This window comes from Gouania willdenowi, chromosome 20, assembly GCF_900634775.1.
Source record: "Gouania willdenowi chromosome 20, fGouWil2.1, whole genome shotgun sequence".
Lineage (NCBI taxonomy): Eukaryota > Metazoa > Chordata > Actinopteri > Blenniiformes > Gobiesocidae > Gouania > Gouania willdenowi.
This window is the reverse complement of record NC_041063.1, coordinates 22,555,076-22,571,082: the sequence shown is the minus strand read 5'-3', so window position 1 is coordinate 22,571,082 and position 16,007 is coordinate 22,555,076. Positions and strand designations below refer to the sequence as shown.

Below are 16,007 nucleotides of genomic sequence, written 5' to 3'. Positions count from 1 at the left end.
AGCACTCTTGTTTTGAAGTTAACCGGAAGTTTGGTCAGTAGCACAATGGCGGGTCTCCAAAAATCTCCAAAATGTCATTTGAAATGAGTTTCATGGATCAAATGATCAAAAGTTGATATCAACGGAGATATTTAGCCTCAGTGTGCTTTAGTTTTTTTTGTCATTGTACGTTCAAAATGCATCTTAAGAAACTTCAAAGTGTACTTCAGTGGGAACCGTCATCATCCTAATCATCCAAACCATACCAATAATATAGATAAGACAGTATATACTTATACACACTAGACGACAAAGAAAAGTACAAACAAAAGCATTTATCTTATGCAGAAAATTAAAGGGGTGACAGAAAGCAGCACTAACTCTCAGCGGGGTTAACAAAATCTGTAGCTTATCATCAAATCTGATCCCTAAAGTATCTGTTGCTTGCGTGATGGTGACAGACTGCAGTACAAGGTCATTGTCTAGTAGTTGAGTCCATGTCGTGATATGTCAGTGCCCCTGTGGTTATAATATAAAGGCTTTTTATTGTGGAGTTATACAAGGTCCACATGCTTTCTAGTAAGATGGGGAAATCAGTTTCCAAGAAAACAAAATGCAACAGTGTTCTTACATGCACAGTCCATCCATTATATTAATGACGAGCTACAAATCAAGCAAAGACCAAGATGGCTTACAGCTCTTCGGAGATGTTTCAGCAGACAGTATTTTAACAGAGATGAGCCATAAATGCCACAAAATAACCAATGAGGCTACACCGAGCAAAAGGCTGCAAATAAAGTGGTTTTTATTCCTTTTGGATATTCTACACGACATTTTAAGAGCGCTCCAGTTACCTGCCATCATTGCGTCAAGGTTTGTTTTTCCTGCAGAAATTACGGATGCTGTCACCCACTTACTGGCACTTTCACTGGTTCTCATGGAAAATGTAAAAGTGATCCAGCCTGGCTGAGGTCAGACTGACATCGGCAGTTTGAAGCGGCCAAGTCACAAAACAGATGTTTACTGTTTTCCTAAGCGTGATTTGTTCATTTTAGCATTGACTTTGGTTAGCCGGCGTCACCTCTCAGAGCGCTACAGAGGATTACATGCTTAAAGTCAGTTCGAGTGTGTTTTCTTTTTGTCTATGGATCGATCTTCTAGGAAGTTAAAGGTTCAGACGTGAGCTTTGACTGCTGGATGTGTCACCCAGTGAGTAAGCACAGACTGTATATACAGTATAAAACTGACTCTTCAGCAAAGCCTCTGTGTGTTTCTGTGTGTACGTGTGTGCGGAGGCATGGTAAAGGCCTCTCCACAGAAGCCATTAGGCAGAGCGTCTGTGTTTGGATTGGCTGAGGGGAGCCAACAGGTGCTGGGAGGACCTGCTTTCATCTGCAGCCCAGAGACCAACCTTCCCTCCTCACTGACCTTTCTTTCCATCTTCTTTATCTTCCCTCCCTCTGTCTGCTTATTCCTCCCTCACTTTTCATCCTACAGTTATTCATTCTCTTTCACTGACGATAATGATCTAATGCAGCGGTTTATTACCTTTTTTTCACATACACGTATTGTATATCCATAAAAATAATAAGAGTTTAGGCCATTTGTTTTATGTAATCCTGACATTTAGCTGGAATGCAGTGAAAAATTAGCAATGTCCCTAGAAATTGTCCTAAAAAGAAATGCGAAGGATAGCCCATTATCTTCCTTCATGTGTTTACATACCCTAAAGCCACTGCCCCCAAAAAGTGGTCTGTGGACCTTTTTTGTGATGGGACTTTTAATTCTTTAAGTGTTTTATTTATTTTTTTAAATTGCAATTTTTACATTTAAAACAGCCTTGAGGCACAAATATTCCATTGTCAACTACTGGATTCTTAAGAAAATGATCCAATTATATTAAGCACTAAGGATACTAATGCTGCGTTCCAGGAAACTCGGAACTTGGCATTTCCAAGTCGAAAATTCCGATCTAAAACCTTAAAGCGTTCCAGACACAGCATGTCAAAATATCTCACGGGGGTACAATTTTTCCAGATTTTGGGAGTTCCAACATCAGGTGGCGATCCAAGTCACTTTGGTCAGAAAAACCAGAGTTCCGAGATGCCTGGAACGCAGCATCACTACATTAACTTTCGACTAGTCCTTGTGGACACATTTTGGAAGATAGAGGTTATATATGGATGCACTTCATTACACTTGCATGATAAGACGTTATGTTCAATGAAAAACGATGCCAGTACTGACTGGGAGGCAGTGTTTTCTGAACAATGCAGGACAAAAGCACACAGTGCCCTGACATGATCCAACGCCCATTATTTAACACCATCAGGAAGTTCATGAGTTATCAGTTGAATTACCGTTGAAGAATCAAGATAAAAAGAGAGCTAAATTTCACATTGAGGAGTGCAGGACCTTTAAAGGGAAAACCCTGATGTATTGACGGAGTCACTCCCGCACGCACCCACCCACCCACCCACACACCCACACACACACACACACCTAGTTCCACCATCCTCAGTCATCCCATTGTTCTGTCAGCCAGGATGGATTTTTTAGCTCAGACTATGAGCCACAGTAAGGAAATCTCTATTTCCTGAAAGGCCAATGCACATGTAAGGCTAGTTAAAGCACACACTGACTGATATATGGGAACCACAGCCAGAGATAGGAAGGACTTTTGATGCTCCATGGAGATCTCAGTGAATGCCAGGGGCTTGATTTAAGAATAAGGGACCCTTTTAGGGCTAATCCAAGGCTTTCTATGCCATCAAGAACAAGGAGACAAATCCCTTAAGTGTGTAAAAAAAAAAAGACTTCAGTTTCCAACTGCTTTTTACATGTGTGTGTGTGTTCTTTATGCATTTAAAGGGTCGATTGCTTGATCTTTTATGCATTTATTGTAAAAAAAAGAGAAGTAAGCCTTGGAAACTGTATCTAAAACAGTGTTGTTTTCTGTCCCCTATGAGTCACAGCATGGATTATATGCTTTACTGCACATCTATGACACAAAGAGCATCTCTTTGCTTCCTAATTTACTACCTAATGACAGATTAACAGACTATGACTGATAGAGGCATGATATGTGCAGTAATCATTGCAATAACACATTGTTGCATTAGCTGACAGGTTAATACTGCACGGGCAACTTAAAAACACTGATTTAAAAGACACATTTTTGTAATAAAATCCCCCTGCTGCACCAGCTATTAACACCTTATTAGTGTCGGGTTTACCACCATTTATAACAATTATATCACATTTAATTTACAACCCTTTTAATAAACTAAAAAACATTCTTGTGGAAAAGGACAGTCGGTAGCACTTAAGCTCAGAAATATATTCACTTAACAGGGGCAACATACATGGAAACTTTGAGTATTTTTTAGCTTTTACTGCATCATCTCTGCTAGTGCAATTATAATGGCGAGGTCTACACCCAGTTCACCCAGGCTTTGAATCATTTTTATATTACCCACCTCTCGGTTCAATGTTTTCCCTTAAGTTATAAATAACTTATCAAAGGCACGCTGAGAAAAAGGATCTCTCTCATTCCCAGAGCAACCGCAAACACCTCGCAGGAAGTTCAGGAGTGGAGTCCTGTGGGTTAAATTACAGGCTAAGTGACATTCATTGTGACTTTTTGAAGTTTCTTAACACTAAAACAGATAAATGACATTTCATTCTGGCCGCTACGGCCTAGAATAAGTGGTAACGCTTCAATAAACTGCAGGGAAATGTGTTGCTTCTTTGTCACTACACCTGAGCGCACGTAGGAAAAGTGTTTATTTGAAGTGTAACATTTGTAAAAAAAAAAACAGAAAATGGGAAAATTGGTGAGTGGATTCCTGAGCCTCTGAGGAATGTGTGGCATCTGATCCCAGACGACAACAAGCTCGGCTGCTGTTGGCTGATGACAAGCGTGTTCTGCATCCTCTCGCTATTGTTTGGCCTATGATTGACTGAGGGAAGGTATTTGTTGTTGCTGGACTCTTTGTGTTGCAAAAAGCTGCTGTCTTAAACCAGAGTTCTCAAGAGGCAAAGCATCATGGGGGATTGATTTTATTTTAAAATATTTTTGTGACTAAAGTGATTCTAATGGATACAGTTTTCAGCTTGGCTCATTAATGGCTTTAAAGCCGCTTTTCAGGGATGTGAAAACAATTTTTGGCCTCTAGTATAAAACATTAACATTATGACCTCCTGCTCACTGTACTAGACTTCTAACATTTGATATTTAAGCTATTTACTAAAGGTGGGACAATATATTGTGCAACGATATGTTACGATATTAAAATGTCACAAGATCCACTACAAGTGGTGTCTGTGTAGATTGTTCTAGTTTGATGTTTTAAAAAACTTGTTTGACAAAATCCATGCACAGATATTTAAGAAAAAATAATAGAAAGTAAAACATTGAATATATTAAATTCAAGGGTATACAATTCCATAATACAACCAATAAATAAAGCATTTAATGAGTCCAAAAAGGAATATATGTATGTATATATTTATTTTTTTATTTTTTTACTGCATTTTAGATACAAGCACAATGATCAGGTGGAATATCTCTGCAGAGGTGTGAAATTAAAAAGCGTCACCCAAAATGAATTCTCAAGTATGGTAAAGACACTTAAAAATAGTACTCAAGTCAAATTTTCCTTGATCGTGGAACACAAAAGGAAAAAACGGAATTCACGTATTCACAGAAAACCCCTCTTTTAATTATTATTTTTTTAAAGGGGTGACTGAGGGTCTCGCATTGCGGCTAATCTCGTGCCATTTCAATGTATTTATCTTGTAAATCATTAGAGGGATATGAAATGTAAAATTAATAACAGCAGTTGACTCTATGAACCCTATTCATCATGTTCGGTACAATTTCAGGCAGTAAATTGATCTAAACAGGGAAAGATGATGAAACGGAATCAATAACGTATATGTGTAATGTGATGTGGAAATTGTTATACCTGAAATAGAATTTGGGAAGTTTTAAAAAAAGAAAATCCCTTAATCGCTTAATTTACTTAAAGCTGATATCCAAGGGCGTCTCGATGTCCCGCCCTCAACAGCCTCACTTCCTCCTCTTGACTCTGCAATCTACCAGAAGCCACACCTCTACTTTTATGCACGCGCATCGCAGAACATAATAAGGTTGCCTTGATCAAGTCAGCTAAGAGCCAAAATCATATTTACCTGTTTGCTGTGACGTGCGGCCTCGTTTGCATGCACAGTTCCGCATTCACTTTGATTGACAGTCTCAGATACAGGAAGTCAAAGCCTATTGGCTGGGCGCACTCTGTGATCGTTTCCATTTGTATAGGGGTCTATAGGACGAAGGAGGGACTTATATACATTATATGTATTACATGTATATGAATGACCACCAACAGTAGACCATAGTAGTTAGGTATTTTTTTTACATTGGAAAAGAATGATACATAACAGAGATTTCTCAGAAACTCCAGATATCAGCTTTAAGTAACATCACTTTTTTCATCAGCTTCACTTCTTTTTCAGTTGAATCGAAACCAAAGCACTGCAGACCGGGAACACCCTACAAAATGTCCAAAGAACTCAAATCTTTATGTTTGCCCAATACATCAACTCTAAGGACAACATGCTGACTTTCTACATTAAAAAACATAACTTCAGTATATATTTTAATGTATTATTTGATGTTTTGGTCTAAAATGAGCATGGACACTTCACCAGAGCAGAGAACGCTGTTCTTGACTCTCTGTTGTCAGGAAGTATGTCAAAAACCTTTCAAATGTTAAACGTCCAGCCTTCTCCAGGGAGCCAATCACTGCCTGCTAATAGGGAAGTCTTGGCATTCATAATGAAAGTTGGGAAGTTTAATTTCCAACCTTTTTTTCCCTTCTAGTGATTGATTTTATATTCTACTCGATGCTCATTTTCCAAAGCTGCCCAGCCTGAGCGTGTCCAGCATGCTTTGCTGCTGTCCCCCAGAGAAATATCCATTTCACACACCAGCTTCCAGGGCTGTCTCTTATTCAGCCATGCAGGGTGAGCCTTCACTATGGCCAAAGAATTCATGAAAGCACCTGCATTAGCATCCACTCAGGACCCATTCCCAACTCCCCAGCGAGCTGTTATTTTGGGTTATTAACTTGGAAGCGGCGTGCTTTTGTTCATTGGCATTTTCATTTAGCGCCCTGTAGTCACTGAGTAACAGGGGCCCATTACACACACAAAGGAAGGAAAAGTTCTCATAAGCTGTCGGGGAATCGAGGCTGAACTGCTATTGTTACCTCACAACACGATGAAACTGTGCTCATGTTAGTCCTGCTCTTTCTCATCACTCCAACAAACAAAGGCCAAGGAGAAAATGTGAGGCAGCACCAAATGAGACAACCCAAGAGGTTCTATTTGAGCAAAAAATATTTAATGAGCTATTAAACACTATTGAAGCAATAAATCTATTATTATAAAAATGTACCTGTCTACTGCCACCTACAAACAGGGAGGGCTTGAGTTTGACACCCATTATTAGCAAAATATAATTAATTTGTTTTTCAAAAAAATGCCCCTTTTGGACATTTAAAGTCTTGCACCATATTTGTAATTTCAAATGGTCAAAATTCACATCATGAAAGAATGTGCAGATGAGGCTGGTGTCAAATTACAAACACTCCACTACACCAGTCATGCGCAACTATTCGGTCCAATTGTGTGCCCACAAAATTTACTCCAAAAACATATGACTACAAAAATCAAAAGAAGTTACCAGACACCAATACAAAACAACATCAAAATTAACAGAAATTACTCCTGAAACACAAAACTCCAAAAAACACAAAATGAAAAATCTTCTAAAAGAAAATCACAACAATACACAGAATGACAAAAACATACAAAATCACATTAAAAAGTTACAAATTGATTCCTAAAACATGCAAAAAACAAAACCGATACCAGAAAAATTACAAAACTATGACAAAGATACACAAAATGACTCCAAAACACACAAGACAACAAACGTTCTCAAAACAACAACTTAAAATGTGAGAAAATATACAAAAATGCTAGACACAAAATGACTCCTGATACAGAAAAAAACATCAAGATGACTCAGAATAAGCACAAAATGAGAAAAGACATCTACAAAACCACAATAAAAGCACACAGAAAAATCACAAAACACTAAAAATCAAAAGAATTGACTCCAAAAACACACAAATACAAAACCCTCCAAAACACAAAATCACAACAAAACACACAAAATGAGAGAAAAAATATATAAAATGTAAAAAAAAAAAAAAAAAACACACACAAAATGAGTACAAAAAAAACAACAAGATGACTACAAAATCAACAAAAACAAATATACGGTACTAAACAACAACAAAAACACAGAATCTTTGTCGTTTCCTGTGTAAATGCTCTTTATTCAAAAAGCTGACATGAATATTAATAGCGTGGCTCTTGGATCATCAGACAATCACATATTTGCGACCTTCACTGAAACTCAGGATATCTACAATAGTTCATTTTAAAACTATTATTTACCATTTTAACGTTATTAACAAAACAGAAAACAACTCATAAAACAATCAAAACCCTGGAATGAGGAGGATGTCATACTTAGTGCAACAACACATTGTAACGGTCCATAAAATGCAGATGCTGTGACATCACTGCACATCTGGTGCTGTGAACCAACATATTAACCATTTAATAGAGTCGTCATTGAATCTCACAGGCGCAAAATGATTTCCTCGCATCAAATGCCTTTACGACATTCTTCCATATCCCTGTAAGGTTTTTCATTGTCTTCCAGTGGATGTGGAAAGCTCTGTTTCAGCCTCGCTATCAGATTACATTGACCAACACGCGTTATCTTTATTTCCCGTTCCATGGAGGCTCCTGCTGGGTGCCGCCGCTTCCTTCACCATTTACACCATTTACATTGGCACAGGCAGCAGCGACTCCACTGCTCCCTCTGCAAAACAGGAAGGACTCAGTGTTTTCAGACAGGCAGAGAAAGAGCCAGCCAAGGCCCGGCGACACACGGCAGCAGATAAAGAAAAGAACATCATTCAGTGCTATTCCAGGTATTAGAGTCAAGGGTAAGAAGTTACATGGAGATAAAATGCAGTGCCATTGTTTTTGTACAAAACAGAAACAATAACAATGAAGGAAGGATGCAAATTGGCCCCGCCCTCACTATCCAAGCTCTTACTAAAGGTTGTAGCACAGCTAACGTCTTCCACCATAATCTATAACAGCAGCATAAGGTATAATACAAATAGTTACACTACTGCTGCAACCCAAGTCATGCTACAGAACTCACTCACACGTGCTGTCCATTATGAGAAACAACGGTATCCAAGCGCTGGCAATGATATGGGTCCTATATGTCTTAGTGTCAAGCATTTTGTTTTTTTGCCCTATTTCTATTTGGTTACAGTAAATGCAGTAAAGGAAAATTAAATTAACAGATTTACAAAAAGACATGAAAAATAAACAAAAATTACTCCTGAAACACAAAAAAAAAAACATAAAAACACAGAATGAGAAATAATCTAATAATGAATCAGAAAAAAAATACACAGAATGACAAACATATACAAAATCACAGTAAGTTGACTCCCCCAAAGTTACACTGCTACAACCCAGACGGTGAAGTCATGCTACAGAACTCACTCACACGTGCTGTCCATTCAAAGAAACCAAGGTAAAAGTGGAGCAACATTTTCTAAGCAGTGGCAACGATACGGTTCCTATGTCTTAGTGTCAAGCTGTTATTTATGTTTGCTCTATTTTTATTTGGTTTACATTTAGCAGCCGTTTGTATTATATGCAGTAAAGAAAAGTTATATTTTTCTGTAAGTATCGATGAAAGAATGTGTTTGGTGTGAAATTTCACAACATTTTCCAGCTAATGAAGCATCTGTGGGATGCAGTGAACAAACACGAGGCTGATCAGTGAAAACCTCACAGTAAAAACAGGAAGTAAAATAGCTACAATACACCTTCAAAGGTTGAAGAGCAATCACATGACTGGTCCTAATAATAAGGGTGATTGGTGTGATTGGACTCCACATGTTGCTAGCTAACCTGCATGTGTAAAACTGATGACTCAATTGTGAAAGAAAAATCCCAGGATGACTGTTGAGTGACCAGGAAAACTTTATGCAGTTGGATTCCGTGTTTCTGACTAAATGTGTTGCAGTTTTTAAATGATCATTTTGTGTAAAATATTGTTGAAAAAAAAAAAAATGCAGGTATTTGCATTGTGGTCATCTTGAAGTCCAACTGAATGCGACTCCCAGACCAGAATACATTTAACACCCCGACTGGTGTTTACTGTGGAAGATCAAACACTTCTATCAATCATACCAATAACACACCAATCATTCTTAGATAATTAGCTATTGCTGTCATTTGACTTTTCTCCTTCCAGCCAAACTAAACCAATCAAAGGTCAGATGCATAAGCGTTCATGCTGGCAAAGGTTGGACATGTTTCCGTGCCGTCACTCCGAGTTTACCGATGACGGTCTGTCTCCTCCTCGGACAGCGGCAGGAATTCATGCACACCAATGCAACACGGTCGACCTTTGCCGAGACTTCTGTGATCTCTGCTGCCACGCCAAGCACCATGTCATGCACGTGTTTAAAGGTGAGCAAATGCTATACTCTGGGCTTTTTCACAGGTCAGTGCAAACGGAAAAAAAAAAAAACGCGAAAGCCAATGTGGGATAAGATCCTTTGAATTCATGTCTGTTGTTCCACATTCAAACTCTTCATGTGTCGTCACAACTGGAAGGAAAGTTCATTTGACTTTTATTTATCTATGAGGAGACCTGCACTAGACATACTTACATCATCAAAAGTGTTTTCCGACTTGAATTCATAATGAAAAAACACCCTAAAGAGGATTTAAAAAAAAAAACATTTTTATTTTTTTGAACTACTTCCGATGGGCCAGATGTGACGTAGCACAGTTGATTCTGGGGCAGGGTTTAGCATTAGCTCCACCTCTTTTCTTTGATTTCTTTGAAGAAGGTATGATGGTGTCGATTGTGCACCTGTTGAGGACCAGTGTGTTCTTTTTCCAACTGCAGCTGGCAGCTTTACAAGGACGTTTGAAGGTCATTACCTGACAAAACCTCTGGTATTTCAAATGACTTTTAATAAAGATTGCAAATAAAGTTCACTGCAAAGTACTTTTTATGGCAGAAAAGCCTTTGTGAAGTTGTTTGTTTGGATTATGGGTTAAAAGTTACCAAAAATGGTGAAAAAGGTGGTGAAAGGCAATTTTAAAAACCACATAAATTGGTTAAAAGTTGCAAATTAGTAGAAATTGTGAATCTGGTTGAATTGGAATAAGCATGAAATATGGTGAAAAGAGCTTAAAAGTGACAATAATGGGTTAACATATGTGACCTTAGGTGGGAAAAATGATGGAAAGGGTTTATAAGTGCCAAAAATGTCTTGAAAGTGGAAAAAATATGCAGAAAGGGTATTGCAATTTGATGAAGTGGGAGTAATGTAGCAAAAATGTAATAAAAGGAATAAAAATATGGCAAAAAAAGGTGATGAAAATAGGTTAAAAATATGATAAGTTTGGTGTAGTTGCAGAAAAAGGGTAAAAATAAGCAAAAAATATTCCCAGTTCCTTCAAGGAATCTGGCAAAACCCTCCCAGTGTCTCACGACCCCAAGGTTGAGAATCCGTGCATTAGTGACACATTCAAACCAGTATAGACAAAAAAGCCCAGCTTTCAAACTGGTTCATGATGACACTTTCCTGGAGTTGGTCGTCAGATGTTACAGATGTGGTGGAGCGCGTTGTGAGGGTTTGTGTCTGAACTTGTTTTACTAACACTTGTGCTTCAAACACACCTTCTCAGATGGCCTGTTCCAACCTTTAATGAAGCAGCTCTCTGGGATTGGACCGCTTTACGTCGCTGCCAAACGTAGGGTTCCTGTCAACATGATGCTAATTTATCATCAGAGCGCTTCAGGCAGAAGTCCATTAAAAATCTTGAGATGTTTAATACTTCACAGCCAAGGACTAAACGTCATGTTCCAGGTCTTTATTTCTTCATACCGCGGTTTATTCCATTTGCTAAAAAGCTGAAGGTCACCACTTGAACAAAAACATTTTGTCGGTTCTTAAGCAGGAGCGAAAACCTTAAAGTTCATCGAGCTTTGTTTAACAAGCGTTGACCTTTGCTGCGTTCCTGTGACAAAGTGTTTCTGTCATAGTGTGTTTGTTCACTCACATCCTCGCAGTGTCAGCCAATCAGATGAAGGAAAACTTGTCCAGGTCCTTCCTCTTCTCGCTGTATTGAGCGCTGAGTCGTCCCACAGCCTTGGCGTGCTCCTCGTCCACCTCTTCCTTTGACCTCTGCAGCTCCTTCAGGAACTCCGCCCACTCCTCTTTCAGTTGCTCTGTGTACGCTTGGGCCTGCGTGCTCTGAGGACACGACGGTAAAAGAAACGTAAAACACGCGTAGTGAACCTTTAGATCTGATCTAGACACATTACTATTATTATTATTATTACAAAGCCTATGAGGACATGCGGCTTCTGTGTTTACTTATTTACCTGCTGGGCTTCTTCTGCCCTCTGCTGGACTCTCTCTGCCATGTGATTAGCTGCCTCCACTGAAAAAAAACATTTAATAGTAAAATAGTTTTATTTGTTTAAGTTAATTATATATCATTTAAATTAGTTGACTAAATAAAAAAATTGGTCTTTATTGGAAAATAGTCACAGGTGGCAGCACTGAAGGTGATTGAAAGTTTTTTTTAGGATGGGTTTGATTTGGATTTTGATCTGATCTTTATTTATCTCAAACCCTAAAATAAAACAAAACAAACTTCATGGTCGGGGCAGTTCATATGCATGTTAAACATATTATATATAACGTTAGTGGTTCATTAATAAACAACCAAACGCACATACACACGTATGTCAACACATATCTACAGTAGTTTGAGAAAGGACAGAATGAAGCAAAGTGTCCAAAAATAAATAAATAAATAAATAAATATATAATGTTGAAGTAAACAACAATTCACAACTCAATTTCCATTTTTATGGCAAAAAGATATTTATTTATCTTTATAAAGCACATTTTAACAATTTATTGAAGTTTCTTTTTAACACAAATTTGTAACAACGATTTATTATTCAGCTTTAGACTTTTTAAAAATGCATTCTAATGGGTTGCCTATCACGTTATATATAATTTAATTATATTTTGCAACCCATTCACAGCTCTTTTTTTTTAATCTATTTGTTATTATTACAGCTATTGATTTATCCGACTCACAGCGTTTCAGGACTTCAGAAAGCTGCTGACTCATGGTTTCCACACTCGTGGGCAAAATCTGCTCGTTTGTTTCCAGCACAGTTTTGTGGAGGCTCTCCAGGAGCCGGCTCTCCCTGTATCCCCGCTTTTCCTAAATAAAAAATGAAAAAAAGAAGAAAAAACAATGTGAGCTGCCCCACCTACACACCTCTGACAGAACATCTCTAATATCTCTATGGGAATGTTTACAGGCAAATGAGTGTGTGTGATGTCATCAATCATGTGACTTCAAAATGGCAGAATACATGTTTTAAAGCAGTAAAATAATCTCATTTTTTAAAAGTTAATAAAACAAATATGGTGAAAAAATAATGCGTTTTGTTAGGCATAGATCTTCTATTAAGGACACTTCAAATATTTAAGGCCACATTAGTAAAAACAGTGGAGGATCCCTTTAAACGGATCAAATTAACTCCATGACTGTATTTATATAGCACAGCATGCGAACTAGGGCTGAACGATTTTGTTAAATAATCTAATTGCGATTTTTTTTCCCTCAATATTGCGATTAAGATTTAATATGCGAATATCTTTTCAAGGGACTCTTGTCGTGTATTTTTCAATGAACACAAGCAATAAATCAATCCTTTTCATAATAAACAATTTCAGATATATTTAAACTTTAAATAAATAGAAAATATACATTTTAAAGCACAGATTACAACAATGAAGCAAACAAATCTGTGGCTTTACCTCTTCAACGTATCTAACTAACTTCACGTTTCATGAAACATGTAAACATGTGGATTGCACTTCTTAAACACTCTGAACTTAACAGGACAGTCCATAAATAAATAAAATAAAGATATATATACAAAAATAAAGCTTACTCATATCCAGCCAGTAACATCACACATACTAAAGTGCAGGGAAAAGTAAGGATAACTAATATCTGCTTTAACCAATTGGACGTTTTTTAGGTAAATCAAACTCCCAACAAACTTAAAATACATTAAAATGGAAAAGGAAAAAAAGACAAAAAATGCAGCCTTTGTGATTAGAAAACAGCGTTTTAATATCGTGATAATATTGCAAATGCAATTAATCGTTCAGCCCTATTGCGAACACATACACGGTGTGTATCACACACCTCAAATTCGCTGATGAAGTATCGAATCTCAGCATTGATGACCGGTCTGTGATCCAACAGCCTGGACTGGATATCACCCACATCTGCAGACACAACACAGCAGAGGTGAATGTATCAAATTACAAGTACTCACGTTCCTGTAACTGAGTTGCTTTTATGGCTACTTGTATATTTCTGAATCAGTAATTTGTAATTTTACTTACATAGACGTAAAGTAATTTGTTACATTTCTACACCCAACCACTAACGTGTAAACCATCATAGCCAACCAACCAGATTAAAGGTAAAATATTATTTTGAATTAAATTCATTGGTGTCATTTTATTTGAAAAATAATAGTACATTCTGACAAACCTTTCATTTTATACAGATAAATAAATTTAGTTACAATTGTGCAAGATTTGGTCTCTTTCTTTTTAAGTTTATACATGAGTCATTTACTGTCGGCAAGGGAACAGTGGAAAGATTTATAATCAAAAATGCACGTGGGGGGACTGAGTACTATTTTTCTCTTCCTGTTTCCAGTCTTACAAACTAGCTCCCCTTAAATTCCCCTCTTTATATAGAGATATTAATGATGAAATCCCTACATATCTCAGATTAAACTGATTTTGTTCATGTTGTAATAACGTCTCAGTGCAGATACCACAGTACACCTTTGCAAGTCAAGTAGAGTTAAATCACACCGGATTGATTATTATGACTTGTTTTGCAGCAAACTTAGCATTAGCATATGCAAAATAAAACGCTGTTTGGTGGTAAAAATTGTATTTATATGCGTCCATTAACAGTGAAAACGCTTTAAATCTTACCTTTACAAATCTTGTCCATCGCTATTCGAGCTGATACTTTTATTCCGCTTCTTTTTTAGCTGAAGTTGTTAGCGGCTACCAGCTAACACGCAGTATTAAAGGTATGCGTGACAAATTAAGATTATATAATAATTATTTGCTACTCCTATTGTTGATAAAAGTGATAATATTTCAGCTACCTGTGTGAAACTGTGTGAGAAAGGCAATCACGTGAGCGTCAGCTGAGTGTAATTACACGAACAACATCCGGTGTAGACTGTACCAAGTGAATAAAAGAGGGGTAGCGCTTCCGGTTTCATAAATTATCCGCTTTAACAAACTGACTGTTTTCGAATACCAACACAGACATTTGGTTTGCATTCATTACTAGATTACAACTGTATTTATTGTTTGGCTTTAAACAGAATACATTTGAATTTCAAAATTAAAACAAAAAAAACATTGTGAAGTTCCACCTACAGACAGAAGATGTCGCTCTTGGTTTGTATATCAATATCACAGTAATTTACCAAAGACTGAAAAAACGAATAAACGTGTCTGTTTAAACTATTTACTGAAACTAAGTTTGGTTTAGGTTAATTATTGTTGAACTTCCAAGAGAACATTTTTACACAACATTTAATGAAAAAAAAAAAAAAAAAAAAAAAAATAGGGAAAGGTGATTATAAATTAGCCTGAATAGAAATGTATTGTGCTTTAAAAGAGATTTTTTTTAAAAGGTACTTAAAATACACAACAACAAAAAAAGTACTTTAAATCTACAACAATGTAGATTATAGGCTGTTGTTTTTTCTAAGAATCAACGTTTGTCTAATTAATAATAATAATAATAATAATAATAATAATAATAATAATAATAATAATAATAATAATAATAATAATAAAATACAAAAATAAATAAATAAATAATTGTGGAATAGATATGTCTTATGCAAATGTCATGGCAAAGAAAGGCAAATGTATTTGTAAAAAACATTTCATACACAAGGCAATCTTTGAACTTAGCAACAATAAAAACATCAAACATTAAATGGAGTTTGACAATAAAATGAAGAAAAGTCATTTTTAGTAATCAAAAATAAATGATGAAAATGTCATTTCTCAGCACAATGACAAAAAAATGCATCTGGATTTAATTCAACAAAACGTTGATTTTAAAACCCCATAAATACCATAAATCCACATAATAGATATTTAGCACAGCTATAGATAAATACTGTAGGACTGATAATATACAGTAAACAGGCGGTCTCTCAGTAATCCTAATAAGTTTAACTTTCTTAACACTTGGCTTTTAATTAACTTTAGTTCTTTGTGTGTGTTTTAAATGCTTGTTACGTAATAAATGTTGGTAATAAGACTTTGTTTTTGTGTCAACTTGTACGTATGAAAGTTGGCTGCATATATTTTTACAATACTTCCTTTTAATAATGGATTTCCCATAAAAAAAAAAGCAAACTTCTGAATTACTTTATTGTAAACTAATTTTCACAATTCAAAAGCTTTTACGTTAAATCTTATGAAATGCAAAATGCAAATGAACTGGCACGACCGCTTTAATCAACGCATCATTTGCAGAAACGGCTGAGTTGTTCGGTCAGGGGGAAAAAGCGTTGTCGTTTGGAGGCTACTGTTGAATATTCAGCACTCAAGGTTTGCATGATGTGAGCCTGGGATTCATTAAGACTGTCAGAGTCTGTTAGGAAGAGGTCGTGACCTTTCCTTCCCCTCCACACTCTGTCCACACAGCTTAGTTAAACTGTGATTACACACACC

The 16,007-nt window shown here is 36.7% G+C and overlaps 1 protein-coding gene across 1 annotated transcript; it reads right to left on the bottom strand.

Moving 5' to 3' along the window:
* Positions 1 to 7,370: 7,370 nt before the first annotated feature.
* bloc1s5 (biogenesis of lysosomal organelles complex-1, subunit 5, muted) lies at positions 7,371 to 14,484 on the bottom strand. Its single transcript, XM_028434849.1, has 6 exons — positions 14,232 to 14,484; positions 13,420 to 13,502; positions 12,291 to 12,420; positions 11,561 to 11,619; positions 11,236 to 11,429; positions 7,371 to 7,945 (listed from the first exon to the last, which is right to left on the bottom strand). The coding sequence occupies exons 1-5, from the start codon at positions 14,248 to 14,250 to the stop codon at positions 11,256 to 11,258; spliced, it is 465 nt and encodes a 154-aa protein (XP_028290650.1). The 5' UTR covers positions 14,251 to 14,484; the 3' UTR covers positions 7,371 to 7,945; positions 11,236 to 11,255.
* Positions 14,485 to 16,007: the final 1,523 nt, after the last annotated feature.